The sequence below is a fragment of the Pseudopipra pipra genome, chromosome 12 (genome assembly GCF_036250125.1).
Source record: "Pseudopipra pipra isolate bDixPip1 chromosome 12, bDixPip1.hap1, whole genome shotgun sequence".
NCBI lineage: Eukaryota > Metazoa > Chordata > Aves > Passeriformes > Pipridae > Pseudopipra > Pseudopipra pipra.
In genome coordinates this window covers 8,126,384-8,145,534 of record NC_087560.1, presented here as the reverse complement: position 1 = coordinate 8,145,534, position 19,151 = coordinate 8,126,384, and the positions used below count along the sequence as shown (strand labels likewise).

General features: G+C 38.6%; 1 protein-coding gene and 1 long non-coding RNA gene across 4 annotated transcripts in view; one reads left to right on the top strand and one right to left on the bottom strand.

Moving 5' to 3' along the window:
- Nucleotides 1–221: 221 nt before the first annotated feature.
- The window catches only part of RAB27A (RAB27A, member RAS oncogene family), a 33,063-nt gene continuing 14,133 nt past the window's right edge, over nt 222–19,151 (bottom strand). For all 3 annotated transcript variants that reach the window (XM_064668738.1, XM_064668737.1, XM_064668736.1), the window contains 5 exons: nt 7,792–7,964; nt 6,091–6,176; nt 5,338–5,441; nt 4,533–4,656; nt 222–2,588 (listed from right to left, as the gene is read on the bottom strand). In XM_064668738.1, coding sequence (XP_064524808.1) covers nt 2,390–2,588; nt 4,533–4,656; nt 5,338–5,441; nt 6,091–6,176; nt 7,792–7,944 — 666 coding nt within the window. In that variant the 5' untranslated portion in view covers nt 7,945–7,964 and the 3' untranslated portion in view covers nt 222–2,389. The remainder of the gene's footprint in view (nt 2,589–4,532; nt 4,657–5,337; nt 5,442–6,090; nt 6,177–7,791; nt 7,965–19,151) is intronic.
- Nucleotides 13,268–13,890, top strand: LOC135420850 (uncharacterized). The gene is made up of 2 exons (XR_010433750.1): nt 13,268–13,616; nt 13,754–13,890. It is a non-coding gene; the product is annotated as an uncharacterized LOC135420850 (long non-coding RNA).

Below are 19,151 nucleotides of genomic sequence, written 5' to 3'. Positions count from 1 at the left end.
CTTTGTTTTTTAAAACCAGTACTAGACTAATAAGAATAGCGTAATTTACTGTCAAGAAACATTACCATGATTTCTCATGAGACTTTAAAAGGGAAAAAAAGTTCTGCCACACAATAATTCAAACAGATAAATCTTATGACACATTTCAAAGGCTGACATCAAAGCAATTTTATGTAGACTCTCTTTGTAAATAGCTACAAATAACAGGCATGACAAAAATATGACAGTTCCAGTATTTAATATTTAATATCCAATTTAAACATAAGTATTCAAAAGGAAATATTTTTACACCATTTCAGTAGCCACTTAGCTCAGTAGTTGGTTGCAATAATCCTTAAAGTTTTCAGGTACTGGATGGAGCATAAGCACAAAAACTCCCATTAAAGTTAATGCATGACAAAGTTCCACTGTAACCCTCTGAAAAGCAAAGAGTTACATTAAAAGAAATTCAGACACTGAAGTACATTGAAATGTATTGTGTCCTACAGTAGAGTTTGTTGCTCTACTGGTCAGAGACATGATGGTAACTTCAAAAGGCACTCTGAGTTCAACTACAGTAACCCCGGTCCACAAGCATTTTAGAATCTTGGTATTGTGCAGTAGAAAAAAAACAAACCCTATAATCATATATAAATTGTTTTTATCTCTGTCCTAGCTCCAGAGCAGCCAAATTATATTGCACTTCTAAAATATTCTGTGTAGGCTGTGATAAAAATTTAATATTTACATGTGTTTGTTAAAGAACAACGCATTCCTGCGTAAAATATTTTAAGAACCAAGTTTTAACACTTATTCTTGTATTAATTATTATAACCAGAGGCTACATCAAATATATATTTTTTTCTTAACTCCTATTCTAGAAACATTTTTGGTCCTTCCTTCATAAAATTTGTTATGTTGCAATTCATGTTCATAAGTGGTATTAATACTTGCCTGAAATTGCAGTACTTAGAATATTTAAATAAATAAATACATAATTTCTAAAGAAGCAATACCTTTGGAGTTTTGTAAACAAACTGCTGTGGAAAGTCTTTAACGAGACTCAATTTGGCATGTTATGACTTTAATTGGCAATACTTTACAGTTATACAACCTCTGCCAGGATAGAAATCAGTATGGTAGGCACATCTCATAAATCAGTCTGGAAAAAAGACCCAAAAAACACTGATTCTTTCTTAGGTTGTATGAATAAATAAAAATGGTCAGAGTAACATGATCCACTGAAACCAAAACTGACATTTATACGATCTGTAGGGGGGGGAAAAGAAAAGCAACTCTATTCTTTTTTAAATACAACCTAAAGGAAATGAACGAGCCACAAATGAATATATGATAACCAAGATGTACAGGACACAAAGGTTGGCAGAATAAAATGAGCATTATAAATTTATAGAAATACTGATCTACAGAACTAGTATCTTAGCTGCATCTCACCAGAAGACAAATCATCATTCATTTTTCAATCCAAATTTGAAGAAACATTCTGAATCTGTGTTTGGTAAAACAAATTCAGTGCAAAACACCAGCACCGATGAAATTTTGCTGACATGTAAGCTGGCCTACATTCCTGTTAAAACATGAATGGTAATATAAAAGAAACAGAACAGATGCACAGTTATGCCACTTACACATAAATATATGTAGCTGCGTGTTCTAGAAACTCAAATGCTGTCAGGAGGTCTCACAGGCTGCGTTGGATATACTTTATATAGTACAGTTGTAGTTTACATGTTCAAGTACATGACATACCCCAAGTGCTCTCCATGAGCACCCCTGTGCTACTCTGGATTTTTTTACTCTGCATTGAATAGCTTTCTTTTGGTTTTCATCACTAAAAACTGATGGTTTGAGACAGCAAGGAGAAACTACTCACAAGCTTTTGTGGAAAACACAGGATTTGCTCTTCAAGATTGTTACTGATTGGTGAAATGATTAAATGTTTCTGTTCAAAACCAAGAACCATGTTGGTAAGCTTGCTGTTAGTAGAGACCAAAGGCTGTCACAGTATCTAATCTAAAGGCCTAGTCTGTGTAGTTACTGGAGCTTTCAAAGGGCAAATAAAACCCTTCAGTTCATAACCCCACCCTTTCTCGTTGCCCATAGAGATGTTTCCGAATTTGGTAATGAAAATTCCTTTCCTTCCCTTTTCTCCAAAGCATAGAAGTAGAGGAATATCCAGTGCTACACCAAACTAATCCTCTGTCCCATCACTAATAAACTGCATACCTTGCAAGCAAAGGCCAAAGTTGGTTGAGAGGCAGAAAACAAAAATTAGTATCAAGAATTAACAGAGCTCATTAAATAACTACACAATGTGATTTGTCCATAAGTTAAACAGTTAAGCTGCAACTGTACTATATCATACATATTAAACTTAATTGTAACTGGGCTAACAGCCACATTTGCCTTTTTCTTGCTCCTCATTGAGTTGTTCTGTAGAGCTGTGCCCATTGGAACGCACCACCCCTTCAGGGATCCAGGATTTATCCACACACCGTTCCATGCGCTTCATAATGAGGTCAAGCAGAGTTTCAATGGCTTTGCTCACATTATTCCCATTAGCTGCACTGGTTTCAAAGTATGGTATTCTGCAGAAGACAAAAAACACAAACTTACATCACACAGTTTATACTCACAGGAGAACAAAACCATACAGGTTACTGCCACATAGTCAGTGTCTTTCTGCTGTGGAGCAGCAGTGACAGCCTTTGTGTGATTTTAAGTGCTCTGGTCTGAAATGCAAAAGAAATTAATGAAGTGGCTGACTTTGTAAGTAGGGCAGAAGGGTAAGCTTTAATGGAGTCCAAAATTTACAGAGGCACTGGTCAGTATGAATTATGCTCCTGAGGTCTGTTTTTTTAAGCTCTGTTCCCTGGAAGAGATGCAATTATTTTCTATGTCCTCGTGTGCATTAAGTGTTCTCCTTTCTGATTTCTATACACATCAGCTCTGGAGTCATTGCAAGAGGGGGAATGTTGGTATGGCTGTTCCTCTGCAGGCAAGGCAGTAAAGACTCACAGTGTGGTACTTTATCACTGCAAAAGGTGACTGTTTCTTCTGCTAACATCCTAACTCTAAACTTTCTTACATAAAATCTCAGTGCTCAGACCACCTATGTCTTTGTAAACAAAAGTTTCTGGCACCTTGTTATTGAAAATACATTGCTCATTTTCATTACTGTTGTGGATCAGGATGTTCCAATGGCGGTTTCAAAGGTTGTGACCAGCTGCACTTAGGGGTTACAGCAGCTACATTGGTGTTACTGCCCAGGAAACTGAGATCATCACTTCAGAATTTTCAGTATTTCTTACTTAACCTGCAAGACTCAGTGAGTGGTCAGAAATATCTTACTGTCTCAGTCTGTAGGTCTGCTGCAATTATTTTTGAATACATCACTTATCAGTACAAGGCCCTTCACAGAAAAGGGATACTCACACTTTTGTTACCAGAAAACTGTTCACTGCAGCAGGATTTATCTTGCTTCCCCTCAGGAGAGAATGACTCCTAACAGCTATCCTGGCTCACCCCTACAGGGCAGAGAACTTCATAACTGCCTACGGACTGGATGTGATCCACAACCTTGACTTTTAGCTCCCTATTCCTAAATTAAGTTGGCATTTTCAGCCACAAAGACAAATATTTCATAAATTATTTCCAGAAGTCACACGTAAAGAGATTAAGAAACACATTAAGCATGGAACCAGCATGACACAACAGGAGAAGAGCTGCAGAACAAGGCAGTTTGCACTGAGGAGCCAGTGCTCACACCATGCATGTTTTGTGGGCTTTTCTGTGGAGCAGTTCTCATCTATTCCTCCAGACTGAACACAGATTACTGGTTGGACCACATCATGTAGTTCACTTTTCAGTTGAGAAGGAATCCAATTCATGTGCCAGAAAGCTGCTCCACCATGTGAATCAAACCACAATAAAAGCATCAGAAGATTTCCTTCAGAAGTGCATTTCTGATTCATAGTGAAATGCAAATGTAATCCAGAGATGAGCCCCATGAAAGAGTTAAGGGGGTATAAAAGTACTATGGGGTTAGTTAATATTTCACAGGAACAAAGATTTCACATATTTCTTCAGGGACACATGACCTGTGCCTGTAGGGAAGGGGAAGGGCAAGGCTACCCTGTCTTCCTGCTTTCTGACTCAGTTTTCAGACTCCCTGGGAGCCTGTGAGAGTGCAGATGCCTCAGCACAGGCACGAGCTAAGAACCCATTATTCACCTGCCTCTCTACCTAAATTCTATCTCTTTTCTAGAATGTCTGTGAAAATTTATTTTGTTTACTGCCAAGGAAAGAAGATTAACCAATCTCCAGTGCAATATTATTGCAATACTAAGTATTTATTTTTTAGCAATGCAGAACACATTAATCTCTGACAGAAAAAAAAAAGATATACCACCCAGTTAAACATCCTAAAATGCTTATTCTCACAGCAATCTTTCAGTATGCAGAAAAAAGCATTACAGAAAACATTTCATTCTGCTTTTAAAAACAGCAATAATTGGAAGGAAGTTACTTACCCATATTTTTCTGCAAGTTCTTTAGCCTCTTCTTCTTTCACCATCCTCTGGTCTTCCAGATCACTCTTGTTTCCACATAACACAATGTCAGGGTTTTCACAATACGCGTGCATTTGTAGCTGACCTAAGAGCACCAACATGAACAGGGGTCACAACACAGAGCTCACTCAGAACACCACCACAAACCAAGCATGTTCTCTGTTAGCTCACAGCACTTCTGCTACTGCTCTGAGGAGCCAGGAACAGCTGGGCACCCACTACCACTTACCCAGTGAAAAATCCAGAGAAACAGAAGCCTGACAAATTTAGCCCAGAGACTCGTGTATTTGCAGATTAAGGAGTTATGCTCACTAAGTATCTCCAGTGAGCTGCCAGGAAAGGATATAGTTCCCCCTCCTTATGGATGATGCAGTACAGGAACCTCTTTGCCTACATATACGAGACTAGTAACATTTGCCTTCCGTTAAGTTTTGCTGACAAAGCTTCAGGTGAGTCAAAATAAGAGTTTTGCATAGGCTTTCCACATTCTTAAATTACTGAACAGCACCAGAGCCAGGGGTATGATGTTCTCTTAACCTGCTTTCATATAGGTTAAGATTCAAGTTTGGTAGGCAAAGCTGAATTTCAGGTAAGCCCTAGAAGCCATCACTAGCAGCTATTACAATTATGAATGTAACATCTACATTATTTCACTGAGAAAGTGACAAAAAACAGTGTTTTATGTTCTATTTCTCAGTGAAACTCCACATTTACAAACATAACCACTCGCCACCCATGCAAAGAAAGAAAAAAAAAAAAGCCATACTTATCCAGTTCCTGACATTCAGAAAGCTTTGCTCGTTTGTCAGATCAAAGAGTAGCAGAAACCCCATGGCATCTCTGAAGAAAGCCGTTGTCAAGCTACGAAACCTAGACCAGCAAAGTGAAATTAGTTGGCCCATCTGACAAGTTACTTTAAAAACATAATTGCATACAGTCATAAAACTGAGGTAACTCAAGACTGAATTAACTAGAATGAAATATTCATAATTGTTTTGCTGATGCAGGGACTGTGTAACAGGAATTGCTAACATTACTGTGGCCTAATCAAGGCCTAAGGAGTCAAAGAGACTAGAGAGTGAGAGCTTTAGACTAAGTCTTCTACTATAAAGCATGCCTTGATCAAGAGTCAGAGATTAAAATAATAATGAAATTCTAACTTTGAACAGAAATTTATCCCCTAAACACATCAGTCCTTCATTTTAAGACTAACAACCACGAGGATTCTAGTCTTTTGATAGGCAAATAGAAAAGAATCCTTTGAGATGATTTTACCTGTCTGACTTTCCCAAGCCCTCAACATATTTACAGAAATTTAAGAAAAACTTGAAAAAGAAAAGCTTTAAAAGCGTCTATATCGGCCATGGGAAAAGTTAACTGAAAGTTTCCAAAAGACAAAAAGCAAGAATTACAGTTTTCATGTTCTGCAGTTGTAAATTATAGCTATAATTTCATAAGTATTCATAGGAAACTTTCCACCACTGTTACAGCAAGCACAGGTTCCCATCTCCAGTCATACCTTTCCTGCCCTGCAGTGTCCCAGAGCTGAAGATGTATCCTCTGTCCTCTGCCTCCAACACCATCCGGCCCATTGGGTCTATACACCTATAAAAGGTAAATTTGTTACCAGTCCAGCTGCTACAGAACACAAAATAACTGATGTTTGAAGTCATTAAATGCAACAAAAGTAGCACTGCCGATGCAAAGATCCCAACTACAACTCAATCCCTTTGCTTTATAAGAAAAAAAGAAATATGTTACATTTTAATTCTGCATCCAATTTAATATTTAAAAATAAGGGTAAAAGTGAATTGGAAAAGCAGTCTCCAATAGACTATGGCCTCCAGACAGATATTTAGAGCAGCCATGAGATAAGATTAATTTTATATTTGGATTTTATGGGGTTTTTTACTATTATCTTGTATAATGTTCAAATGAAAATATAAGAAAGCAACAATGCAATCTGGCAATGCATTTCTGCCACCAGCAGAACCTCATTAGTAAACTGACTCATGGAGATAATGACATCTCTTCTTAGCTGCCAAAAGATTGCTGAAAAATTGCTGAGGGTAGATCTTTTCATATCACAGCTTATAAAGCAGAAATTGCATGATAATAATAAAAGCTGAAGAGTTTACTCAGCATGAAAATATAAATAAGGGCATCTATTAATCTTGGAAGGATCAGATAAAAATAGATTCATTTCTTGCTTAGGAAACTTCATGTTAGGTCATATTCTTTACCTTCAACTGCCATTGTACCTAAGACTACTAGAGTTACAAACATATCTTTAAAGACACATAATCTTGCTGAATTTGTGGATTATAAAATTCAGGCTATGAAACCTAAATGTTATCCTGAGTTATCAAATATGTTGATCAAGCAAACACACCATGTTTACTATCCCACAGAAGGAACACTGACTTATTCAAGAGATCAGCTTGGCATTTTCATCAAGATAGTTACTCCTTGCATGACTGTTGTGTATGTCATGCATCAAAAGCCAGTCTGCACAATGCCTCCTGCACCATCCAGATTTCTGGACACTTGGGAAATCATCAGGCATTTAATACTTGTACAGAAGAATGAAAAAACAACTTGTGCCAACTCCACTTTCCAGAGCAGTAAGGACCAGCATCCAGATGGTTATCATAACACATTGCTCAGCTTTATATCAAAAGTACATTTTCTTAGTTTAATAACAACTCAGGTTAAAAAAAACTCAAAACCTTATTTTTGACAGTTCTTCTCTGGTAGTGGTGACTGCTTAGGAAGCCAGATCATCGACATGTATCACGCTATCCTGTTCCATCCACATTGTAGAATGGTTTTAAAATCAACATTACAGCCTTTGTTCACTGGCCATTTCCAGTTCACACACAGGAAAAAGCATTTTTACTACAGCTCATTTCTTCCTTGCGGAGGGAGTTCAACAATAGAAGTGCTACTCCAGGTATTATGTGCACAATTCATGGAGTAGACACTCCCATCAACACCTGCTGAACAGAATGAAGTGGTTTCTTAGAATCAGCTCTTCTTTAACTTTTGGGGAAATGGGTCTGTACACTCAAAAATAACCAGTTAACATGAGGCCTTTACCCTGTCACAAGATTAGGTACACAGGAACTATGGACTACATGCCTACACATAGGGATGGGCAGGTCTGATTTTTAACAAATAGAGACCATTTTCAAATAACACATTCTTTGTGAAAACTCACCACTCTCTTTTCCCGGAAGTCGATGCCCACCGTTGTGATAAATTTGGAGTTAAACTTGCCATCTGTGTACTGGTAAAGAAGGCTGGTCTTTCCTACTCCAGAATCACCGAGTGCTAGAAATTTTATGAGGTAATCGTAGTCCCCATCAGACATAGTGAGAATTCAGGAGGCACCTTAAAAAGCAAAGCAAAAAGGATGAGTTAGTCACCAGCTCTGCCAGGGCTTCTTTTGACAAATGTTTAAAATACAAATCACTATCTGAACTACAAAGCATCGAGCAGTGAGACAAGTTCTGTACTCCTTTACACTGGCTTCACCTTAAACTCTCAATTACACCAATCCAACAGCAAATTCAGCTGTGACTGAAAAAGTGCATCTTTAATTTTATTACATTGCTCTTACTCGAAAGAGAAGACAACAAAATTCTACCTTCTTCGAGAAAGACTGAAAATCAAGGTCAAAGTATTCAAGATATCTGGAACATGAACTGCAGAACTGATTTTAATCTGCATGGAAGCTTGTAAAAGCTACTTAAACATACCAGCAATGCAATTCTGGCCTCACTCTCACTGTGGCATTATTAATATACAAAAAACTCCTACATTTTTTGAGACTGCCCACTATATTGAAATAAAAATTACAATAATTTTCTACTAATAGCTATTTTTCAGTCTTGAAAAAGCTTTTTCTTGCTCTTGGGTTGTTTGGTTTCGAGGAACAATTTTCAAAGTTTTTATCATGATGCTAGTTAATCATTCAAACTAAATCTTGATCCTGAATTGCCACCAAACAACACATACATTTTTTCCATGGCTCATAGACATTTAAGAAATTTCTCTTTCTCCTTTTTGTGCCTTTGAAAAAATAACCATATTATGTGTAGCCTGATCTACGTGCAGGAACAGCTGGAACGTGTAACAAAAGTCACTGGCAAATTTCATGTGTACTACAAAGGCTGACAGGAGTGCATTGGCACTTTCCTGTTGAGTAGCTACTGAGTCTCTCCTCCCCCAAAACAAACAGTAGAGAGCTGCCTTCTCTCATGTTCAAAGACAAGAACATAAAAAGATAAGCCTAAAATAACCACTCATAAAGCAACATAAAATTGGCATAAAATTGCCTTTTATGAAGGATGAAAATTGTGATAAACCAAAATAGAAAAAATTAGATGATGAAATAAAATTTTAAAAGAGTAAAATCTGCTGTTTCAACTGTAAATAAGTATTTTTGGAACTACTTGTAGCTTGAACCAGATAAAGTTATTCATTTCAAGTAAAATACTGCAGTAGTTTGCATCAATGGCAAAACACCAATTCATTTCTTGAATATCAACTCACAGCTTGAGGTTTGGAACAAACTCTGTACCTCCAGTACATGGGTGTCAATCACCACCATTCAGCTCAAATCATAACTGTCTCTAAAGCCTCACCTTGGTGTTAGTCCTGCTCTTGGTCACAGAACTGTGACATGTTGACTCAGCCATGGCTCACCTTACCACAGGCAAATGCAGACCACGGTCAGATTTACCCAGACACTCTCCAACCAAAGAGTCAGTGGAAAGCATCTGACACTTTTTTCCTTTTTCAGGGCTGAAGTCTCTCTTTCCCCAGCCCAGGCATATTTTAAAGTATGCCATCAATACCAGTAAAACCTTGCAGGAAAGGAGTTTTAGGTGACAGAGCTCACACTCACTACTACACCACAGCCAGCTAATTCACTTCCCTTGTCGTGTTTTAACCAAAGTTTTGCAATAGAGCAGAAGATTGAAAGGGTAAACGCTGCAGGAATAGTTATCAGTGAGCTTTTCACACAAATTCACCACAACTGCAGGCCTGCATCCACCACACAGGGCTGAAGGAGCAGCATGTTCAAGTAAGCAAGTTAAACAGGTAGCCACACTGCCATAAGAGTACTTTTAGAAGAAATTAAAAAACCCAATCCATTAGACAGACTCACATGTATCAGCAAAAGTGATTTTGAGGGTTTTCTTTCATTTTTTAAATCCTGTCCCCTGCTGGGGAAGGAAAAAGAGGTAAAACCAGACTGCAAACCTTGGTCTACAAAGTCTTTTCATTGAAATGCACTAGAAGAAAGGGAAAAATAGTTTAAAAAACAAACAAATAAGGTTTTTTTCTAAAGACTGCATTTGATTTAGACTTCCATCTCTTACATAGTGTTTCCTTTGCCCTCAGAATGTTCTCCAAGGGCAAAGAGCTGTGTAAGCTCAACCTCTACTTAAGCATGTGTTCTTTCAGCTTTGATATCCCTAAATTAATTGCTGCTTTAAAAGACTTAAATCTCAGGGCCAGTATATTACACAAAGACAAGCTACCTTCCAGCCTTTTACTGTGCTATCCCACCTGTACAGAGGTATTTGCCTTGGCTTGTTGGTATTGTGTTAGCTAACTGTAGGTATACAGAACATATTTTTAATAAAAAGTACAAATGATAGTGCCACCTAATCCCTGCTAATTTATGTCATAAGAAAGCTAATTTATCATGCACCCTGTGCAAGACCTTACAGAGGAAGGAAGGGCACTACAGCTCTAACATGGAGCTGTAGGGAACTGTTGTGTTTCAGCTGCACCCTTCCACTGGACAGGGCTGGGTTAAAGCTCTGGCCAAAACAGAAAGATCAAGGTTAGACCTTGGGGAAGTAAAACCTAAAGGTATTCCCAGTGTCATATCTGATTTGTAATGTCTGTTTGTCCAAACATGCCCCATCATTCAGCCCACTTAAACCTCAATACTCCCTATGGCTGGTTACAAATACAATTTCCAGAGGACTGACAGAAGACCAGGAGCCCTTCACAGGAAGGGTATAAAAATGCCTTCTAAAGGATTTGCTTGAAAAGGAAATTTTCTCCTTTGGCTTTTGAAATGCACACACCTCTCACTGCACCCCATAATGTCAATCTATTATTCAAATATCTCCAGGGAGTGGTTCTTGTGAAACCCTGCACAGTTAACCTATCCTTGGAGACATGCAAAGAGCTATTTTCATAGCAGTTTCAAGCCTTGTCCTCCTCCCTGTACAAATATTTAAAAAGTGATCTCCACCCTCTTCTTCCGAGACCTGCAGTCCTAATGTCCAGACACATCCAGCTCCACATAACAGAAATAAGAATATATTCCCAGCAAAGTACCTTTATAGCAAAAACTGCTGTGAAGTTTTTAAAAGTCATGGCCCTGTTACTAAAACCCCATCCCACCTTTTTCTTCCAATTTTGGTTTTGTTTTTTTTTAAATTAAGCCTTATAGTTCCATGCTTTCCAGTTTTTCCTTCCACATTCCTGTACCTTGCATATCAGGAGAGCATGTAGAAGATTCAGAGAAAATTGATGATACAATCAGAATTCATCAGGTCACCAAAAGAAAATCATGCCCAAATCTTCCTCAAAAGACTAAAAAACCCCTTGGTTAAAAAAAAATAAAAATCACGAATGGACACACAGTTTTAAGCTCCACATCAAGCCCTCCACAGTTTTGCCTGCTGTAAATCCCTCCTTAAATCCCATTCAGCTCTGGCTTTGCACTTTGCTTGGTATGCAGATGGACAAGAACTATGAGCAAGTGCTGGAAAAACTCCACTGGCCTTTTCCATTGCTGACAGGACCCACACAGCTGTGCCTGTACAGCTACTGCTCTGGAGCCTCCACATGCACACACATCCAGGCTGTGGCTTATCAAAAAGGGACACTGAGCAAAGCAAGTGCTCCTCTTGTTCCCTGGATTTCCTAGTCCGAGATACTCTCACATTAACAGGCATCAACGTTAACAGGCTCATATTTTTTCCTCCAGGGCACAAATATCACAACTCTACTGTGTGATAAAACATTCCAGACTATGGCAGTATTGCTCCTGTATGAATTAAGGAAATTGGCTTGCATGCAGGATTTCCCCCATGCAGTATGGGAACAGGGAATATATGCTTCCTGAACTGGCCTTAACACAGAACATGCAACTCCTGTGCTGCTACTGAGCTGATGAAGAGAAGGAAAAAGGAAGAAAGCAAAAGAGATGAGTAAATTAAAACATAAGCAAAAGAAGAAAAAAAAAAGGCATTGAGCTGCAAAGAGAAACATGTACACAGATACAGTGTATGTCCCTAACTAGACAGTCCTCAAGCACATTAATTTAAAGTAAGGTATACCACTTACCCCAAACTCTGCTATAGGAATAGTTAGCACACTGGAGATATTACGTCCAGTAGGAGTATTTTTCTAGCACCACCTCTTGAGCACACAGCCAGGAGGCTTACGTGTCACCTGTTTGCACTGAGAGATAAGGAGGTGTGCCTCATGTCTCTGTGTCTAAGGAGGGTGCTGCCTGACAGCAGGGCTGGGAAGCAATTACACAGTTCACATGTCCCATTTATTCCTAGAGGCAAACAGCATTTCAAGAGAGATCTGTGCAGGGCCTACCCAGGAGCAGATCTAAAGTTTCTGCGAAACCACCCACACACCTTAATACAATTACACCGTTCCTAACAAGGGTCTTCATACAAAAATGCATTAATGCTGGATTATATGGATCACAGCTGCTCAGTTCCATTCACAGCTCTACATCCTTTATCTCAGGTGGGAGGAGGATACAGCAGTCTTTAATGTAAACTGCTGTTTCCTTGCTGTAGAGGCTGAAGGCTTGTGATTAGAGGATTGACATAGGCATTGGACAAATCCCACACAGACAGAAAAGGAAGATACTGCACATCTCTCAGTGGATGATGTGTAAATACAAGCACATGGCAATAATGCATTCAGACAGATTTGATCATTCTGCAAGTGCACATAAATTCATAGTACAAAAATTTTTCACCCAGGCACTACACAACCTTAGAACAACTTCAACAGCTGTTTTATGTGTCACTTCATCTGTCACAGCAGAAGAACTGAGAAAGTGATCTGGACCTGTAAGCTCACTAATCCTGTCACACCAGCACTCCCATGACACCCCAGCAAAGCAGTAACCACATTCTTGCCTAGCGTGGGTGAGCACAGAGAACGGCCTCACCCTGCTCTAAGGCTCCAGCAGCACCTTAATGCTTGAAGAACTGGTCAGCACCAGACACTTGCCAGCTCTGTCGAAACAAGGGACAGAGTTAAATCATGTTCCTGCTTAGTCAACGTTCATCAGAAGTGCCTTTTGTTAAAAGCTGCCAGATATGTACAAATGTAATATAAGCAAATGATGACAATAATTTTTATTAATTCAAGTAACTGCTATGCTGGAGGAAGAGAGTTAATAAATAAGCACTTCACTGAAATGTTCTGAGCTGCACTGGTTTTGTTTTCTAAGGAAAATATATGACCTGGCTTGCTTTAGTTTTGGCCAAAATGACACTTTCTGCGGCTTCTGGGGCTTTTCTGTAACATAAATAACAAGAGGAAGAGTTTCAGGTGCTCTAAGCATTCATCTTTTGGTTACTCTCAATTGCTTTACCTGACATTTTACTGTTACAATCATTTTAGTTTCACCTGTAGAGGAATTGCAGGATCAATGCCTAAAGATTGTCTCTTTCTCAGAAAGATCTAAGTAATTTTAAGGGTGCTCAAGGTACATACAGGAGTCTGCAAAAACAGGTACAAAAAAAAATAGTCTGTGAGGTTTTAGCCTCCAAATGCTGATGTCACTGTAACTCGGCAGAAGGTGCTCTATGACCATTTGTCAGCATCACTGCAACTGCAGCAATTTGCAGAGGCAAGAAGAACTGACAGGCACACAAAGCACTGTGAGAATGAGTTATAATGGGAGATGCCAGGCATAAAATCATGATCCTACCCAGAAAGGGGGCACAAAAGGGAAGCAACAGGTTTGCAGATGAGGTAAGAACCTTGCACAACAGGCCGGGCAAGGAAACAGCAGGTTCTGGATTTTGTTTCCAGAAAACCAGGGGAAACTAGGAATGGAGAAGAAAGGAAATGAAAAAACATTTAGTTTTGCAACTGTATTTGCATTTCAGCATCACCAAACCAACAAAAAGAAGGCTGGATTTCAAAGAATGGCTCAGTTACATAAAGGAATGAAAAGCAGCACGGAACTGGAAAAAAATGAAAAATAAACCCAGAAACATTGCAGATGATAGTCCAACACTCCCCATACGGATCTCTGTGTGGTTTCAATTTCTCTGTAAAAAGCACAGCATCCTCTCTATTTCCTCATCAGTTTCTAACATTTTCATGCTTCATGGTAAGAAAATACTGTAGATACATAAAGAGTTGCAATGCTATGTGATGGAAGCAGTTGAACTCTCTCGGAGGAACTGTACCCCTCCTGGGAACAAGAGCTTTTGCCTCATGAGTTACCTCTGCACTCTCATCAGAAGCTGCTTTCAAGTCAGAGCACTGAAGCAAATATCTGTATAATGCAAATAAATTCCAGAATACACTGGGCAAAATAAAGCAAGAATTTTTAAATTTGTTTTAAACAGTTCCATACTACTTGCTCCATCTCAAACATTCAATTCTTTCTCTAATGAATACACTAAGCCACAATGGCTTACAAGTTAACATGCCATGCTTTTCCACTGACTTAAAAACAGGAAATTTGGAGTGATGCCCAGCATCCTTCCTTAATGTGACAATTCCGACCACTTCGGGACCCACCTCCCTGCTTACTCACAGCCTAACCTTAACATTTGTAACATATCACTGCACTGCACCTGCTCTTGACTGTATCAAGGAATTATGAATGACAGTCCTACACTGATTTACAGAGTTTCCAACTCTTTGAGACAAAACAGGAGCTATGAGGATTTCACCCACAAAGCTGGAGAGAAATATCCAGGAGTTTGACCAGCAACACTTTCAACTCCAGAAGGGTCAGAAAAAAGAGTAAACTTCTATTTCTGCCCTCAGAAATAGCCACTGAAGGATACAGGGGAAGATAATATGGATTACATAGTATCATAGAATTGAGTCTTTCTTTTAAGGAATGATTTAGTTTTCCAGGAGGTAAAAACCTCCAGCAGACAGCTAGACTAAACGAACACATGAAAAAGCAGAATAAGAGGAATAAAAAGAAAAAGGTTAAAAATCTAAAAACTGAAAAAGGAAGCAGTTTCATATGTGCAGGTAGAATATGAATGAAGTAGCATCTCAAGGTAAACGTGCAGATACTCCTGCTAAAGAAAGTATATTTTATGCTCTGCCTAGATGGGTGATTCAGTAGGCTGCAACACCTATTTGTCAGGCCAGATTCTTCGTTTAAGCCCATTAAAGCACACATTGTAAATAGCCAGAAGAAAATATTTACAGCTTCTTTAAGAAAAATAACATATATATTTCTCCTTCAGAACAGGGAAGTTCTCAGTTACCTTCCACCTCATCTCATAGACCAGATACCTGGAACACAAAAAATAATTCTTCAAGAGGTCCCACTGCCAAGCTTACGAAGGGTACAAGACACAAGCTACATTAGAGGGACATAATCTGGCAAAAATAAATTATCATGATTAGGTCAATCAAAAGTCAGTGGAGGAGGTCAGGCAACAGACAACCTGAAGATACCTCCTAGTGACTGTTAGGAAGCAAAGCCCACACAACGATACAAATGGGGCTATAAAACTGCATCATTCATCTAATATGATGTGGGTGAGCTTACAAAGGGGTGAGGGAGGAAAGAATTTCAGTGCAGAATTTAATCCACCTTTTCATCCTTCGGATTGGGAAATATCGGCTTCTTTTGTTTTTCACAGGAGGTAAACTCTCTTCCTTGCTAACCCTGGTTTTTGATTGGAAGATGCAACAAAACTTACTCTTTTTTTTGGCAGCTGCTATCATTCTTTAGCATTATTGCTTTTCTGGAATATTGTGGTCTTTCCTAACTATAACATAACTAGTCACAGTATAGAGGATTTCTTACATTTTGTTTTTGTTATTTATTTCTCAGCAAGTTAAATGTTTTCTCATTACTTAGATGACCAGAGATTTTTAGGTCCCTCAGAAGTTATTCTGAAAACAGCTGACCACAAGGCCTTTTAGAGAAGGACTGATGTGTCAGATCACACTTCCAACAACCAGTGAAAACATCCTGTTTCCCAGAAAACTTACTGATCATCAAAAGTTACTGACTGAACAACTAATCCATATCCATTTCTAATGAGTGGGAAAAGTCTATAGTCTGTAGATATCAGGCATGACTTTAGGAATAATAAAAAGTTATTTGTGCAAATATTTAATCAGAGGGGTTTCTTAAATGGATCTAGCCAAAAGGACAAAATAAGTTTGTAGTTATCTTTGGGAAAGAAAGGGATACTGTCAGTTAAGAAAAACCCTGTCCAGCAACTGGAAAAGGTTATTCCTTCTACTCTGTAATTTCCAATCCAATGTCACAGGAGAGTCAGAGATGCTAAGCAGGGAAGTGGTACACATGGACAGAGAGGGAAGGATGTATCCTATCCAGACGGATAAAACTGAGGGTTCACAGCTAGCATTCACTTCTCCCAAACTTTTAAAAACCACCTTGCAGGTGCCAAGCTCACTGGGCCTACCCCACATCATGCTGCCGTGTGGGGACAGTCAGGGCACTGCAGGCTGGCAGCATGACACTTCAAAGAATTTGAGAGATGGGTGTCAGTTATGAATAATCTGCCCCTGAGAGGTCTCAAAAAGAAACTGAGCCTTTGATTTCAGAGTCTGTAATAGCTACAGTCTGAGAGAGAGATTTTCAGCCAGTATTGGGCAGGATTTTTTAGTAAACATGTCTGGAAATCATAAGCGTATGTGACACTACCATGTTTCATAAATGCTATGGAAAGGTTAGAAATAACTTGCTGACAATACTCTGGGCATAACTGAACTTGTCCATTACATAATAAAACACCACTTCTGCCTGAAATAGGCGGTATTTAATAGGCCACAACCTGTTCTATTCAGGAAGTTACTAATGTGTGACAGCAAAACAGAAATCTTCACAGAAATCTTCAGCTGTGACAGCAAGACACAGCCATTTCGAGCATGCCTGTGGCTCAGAAGTGTCACTTGAACTCTTCCAACAAAGCAAAGCTGAAACTACAGGTTTTGGGTGGGTTTTTTTCAAGAATTGAAAACCAACCCTCTACTTTCACCAAATCTTCACTTGAACAGCTCCAGAACTGCAGTAGGTGTTAACACTGCCCAAGCTTTCTACTGAGGTCCTGCAGTTTGCCAAAATACCCAGACAGTGCTTTGGCAAAAGGTTTGCTTCAATTCATTTCCTAGCACAGCTTCTTTTCTAGAGCCTCAGGGAGGGCATAATTCAAAAGAAGCACCGATTAAGCAGGCTGAACTGCACAACACAAAGCTTCCATTCAAAAAGGCTGCTGTTTTTCAACCTGAGTTGCCAACACTATTTATCTCACTGCTCTGATCAGAATCCCATATTAAAGCATGAATTATAGCTAAATCCTGATATACAGCAAAGACTGCTCAGATAAACAGCACAGCAAACTAGAATTTCTTATACTCGTTCTTGTCATGTATGAGCCCTACAAGGAAAGCAAAAAGCAGCACAAAGTGTAATGCCACAGTTTGCCCATACTATTCCTTTTAGTTATTTCCAGATGCAGGGAGGGCCCCAAGATGGCTGTAGAGTAACAGCCCTGGCTGTAACCTGGCAGCTGTTGCCAGCTTTTCCTGCTGTAGAGGCCTTCCTAAATTCTTTCATAACATTTCCTGCAGACATAGCATAGTTTCACTTTAAGTGACCTGCAAGTAACAGGCAATTTCCTACCTCTCCCCTCAGAAGTCTTCAATTAAAATTCAGAATGGTTCTGCTATAGCTAATAAATGGCTTAGCAGCAGCAGGATTACAGAACAACCACCTCTATGACCCAAGTTCCAGAAAAAAATATATAAAGTTACGCAAAGAAAATAAATTGCCAGTCAGACTGCTCTAACTGATCCAAGCAGAGCACATTCCCTGTGGAAAACTGTGTCAAGGAAAGGCGTGTGTAGTTATCACACCACAGTGGATACAGACTGTGCTGTCTTGGCTTAACTCCAAATATAAACACTGAATACTTATGAAGAATCCAAAAATCTCATGCAAACTGACAAACCAACTTCATATAACAGTTTGCAATTTTTTACATTCTACATTATGACTGAGAAAGGCATCAACCCTCTGAAATGAAGAATGGGACATAAAGGGTAAGCAGATATGAAAGAACCTATTCATCTATGTACAAGTCACAAGAAACAGGGAGTATGTAATGATATTGTCCCACAAGAGTTTCTATTTGAAGAGACTCAATAAAGTAGGTGCTGCTGTTTCATCTTCTATTAAAAGACTAGGTTTGGCTTGCAGCATTTGGTTTGATTTTAAATCAATGCTTCTGATTTACTATAGAAGGAACTAAGAATCCAGTAATGAGATTCCAGTAAAAGCAAATTAAGTATGAGAAAAAAGAAAATCTCAGTTTGCACTAGTCAGTACAGCTGCAGTGCCTATAGTGGAGCTATGATAACACACCCCAACCCACTCACTCCCAGAGGATTCCCTCCTCACCAAGATCCCAGCTTGCTTCTGTTTATATCAACAGTTGTATCACAGTGTATCAAACCCAATTTTTTTTAAAGACATTTTATCCCTATCACATAGTGTTTAAACAAAATTCAGAAGCAGGAGCTATACTATTTCCTAGTTATGAAGTAAAACATTTTAGACTAAATAAAAGTTACTCCTTTTTCTCCTTCCCATTGTCTAAAGCTTATTTCTCTCATTGTACTAGGATACATTGCAGATCTTTTTCTATTAACTGCTTTCAAGATTTTTTGAGTTCATTGTTTTAAGTTTTGTACAGTTTCAGAATTTTTGTGGTTTTGTCTTTTTTCTAAAGGCAAAAAAATTTACAATTTCTCTTTAATGCCATTGTTAGTGACACGTTGGAAGAACTCTAGCTGAAGTAGATTCCCAGTTTGTTTTTACCAGGCTCAATTTCTAAGGATATTTTAAGATAGTGCTGTAAATAAAAGAAATGCTGGAAATATGCAAATATACTGAAATCCCATGGCAGTATGGTGAGGGAAAGGGTAGTAGAATATTGTTTTGCTTTGTACAACAGTATCTCAACATTATCAATATTTAATTCTCAAGCAACTTAGGTTATTAGAAATCACTACCTAAATGTGCTAGAAATTAGTTTCTGTAACACACATTCAAAATGCACATGTAATGCAATAATTGAAAGCTTTATATAACAATAAATTACAATGAAGCAGCTATGACAACCAATCCGTCCAGCACAACACAGTAAAAACAAAAACACTAAGCCAAGCATCAATGTTCACAAAAATCCTTTTTCCCAGTTATTTGATATAATCTTTTCATACGTTGGGGATGACTATAAAGAAACAGCAGCAACACATATCTATTTAACT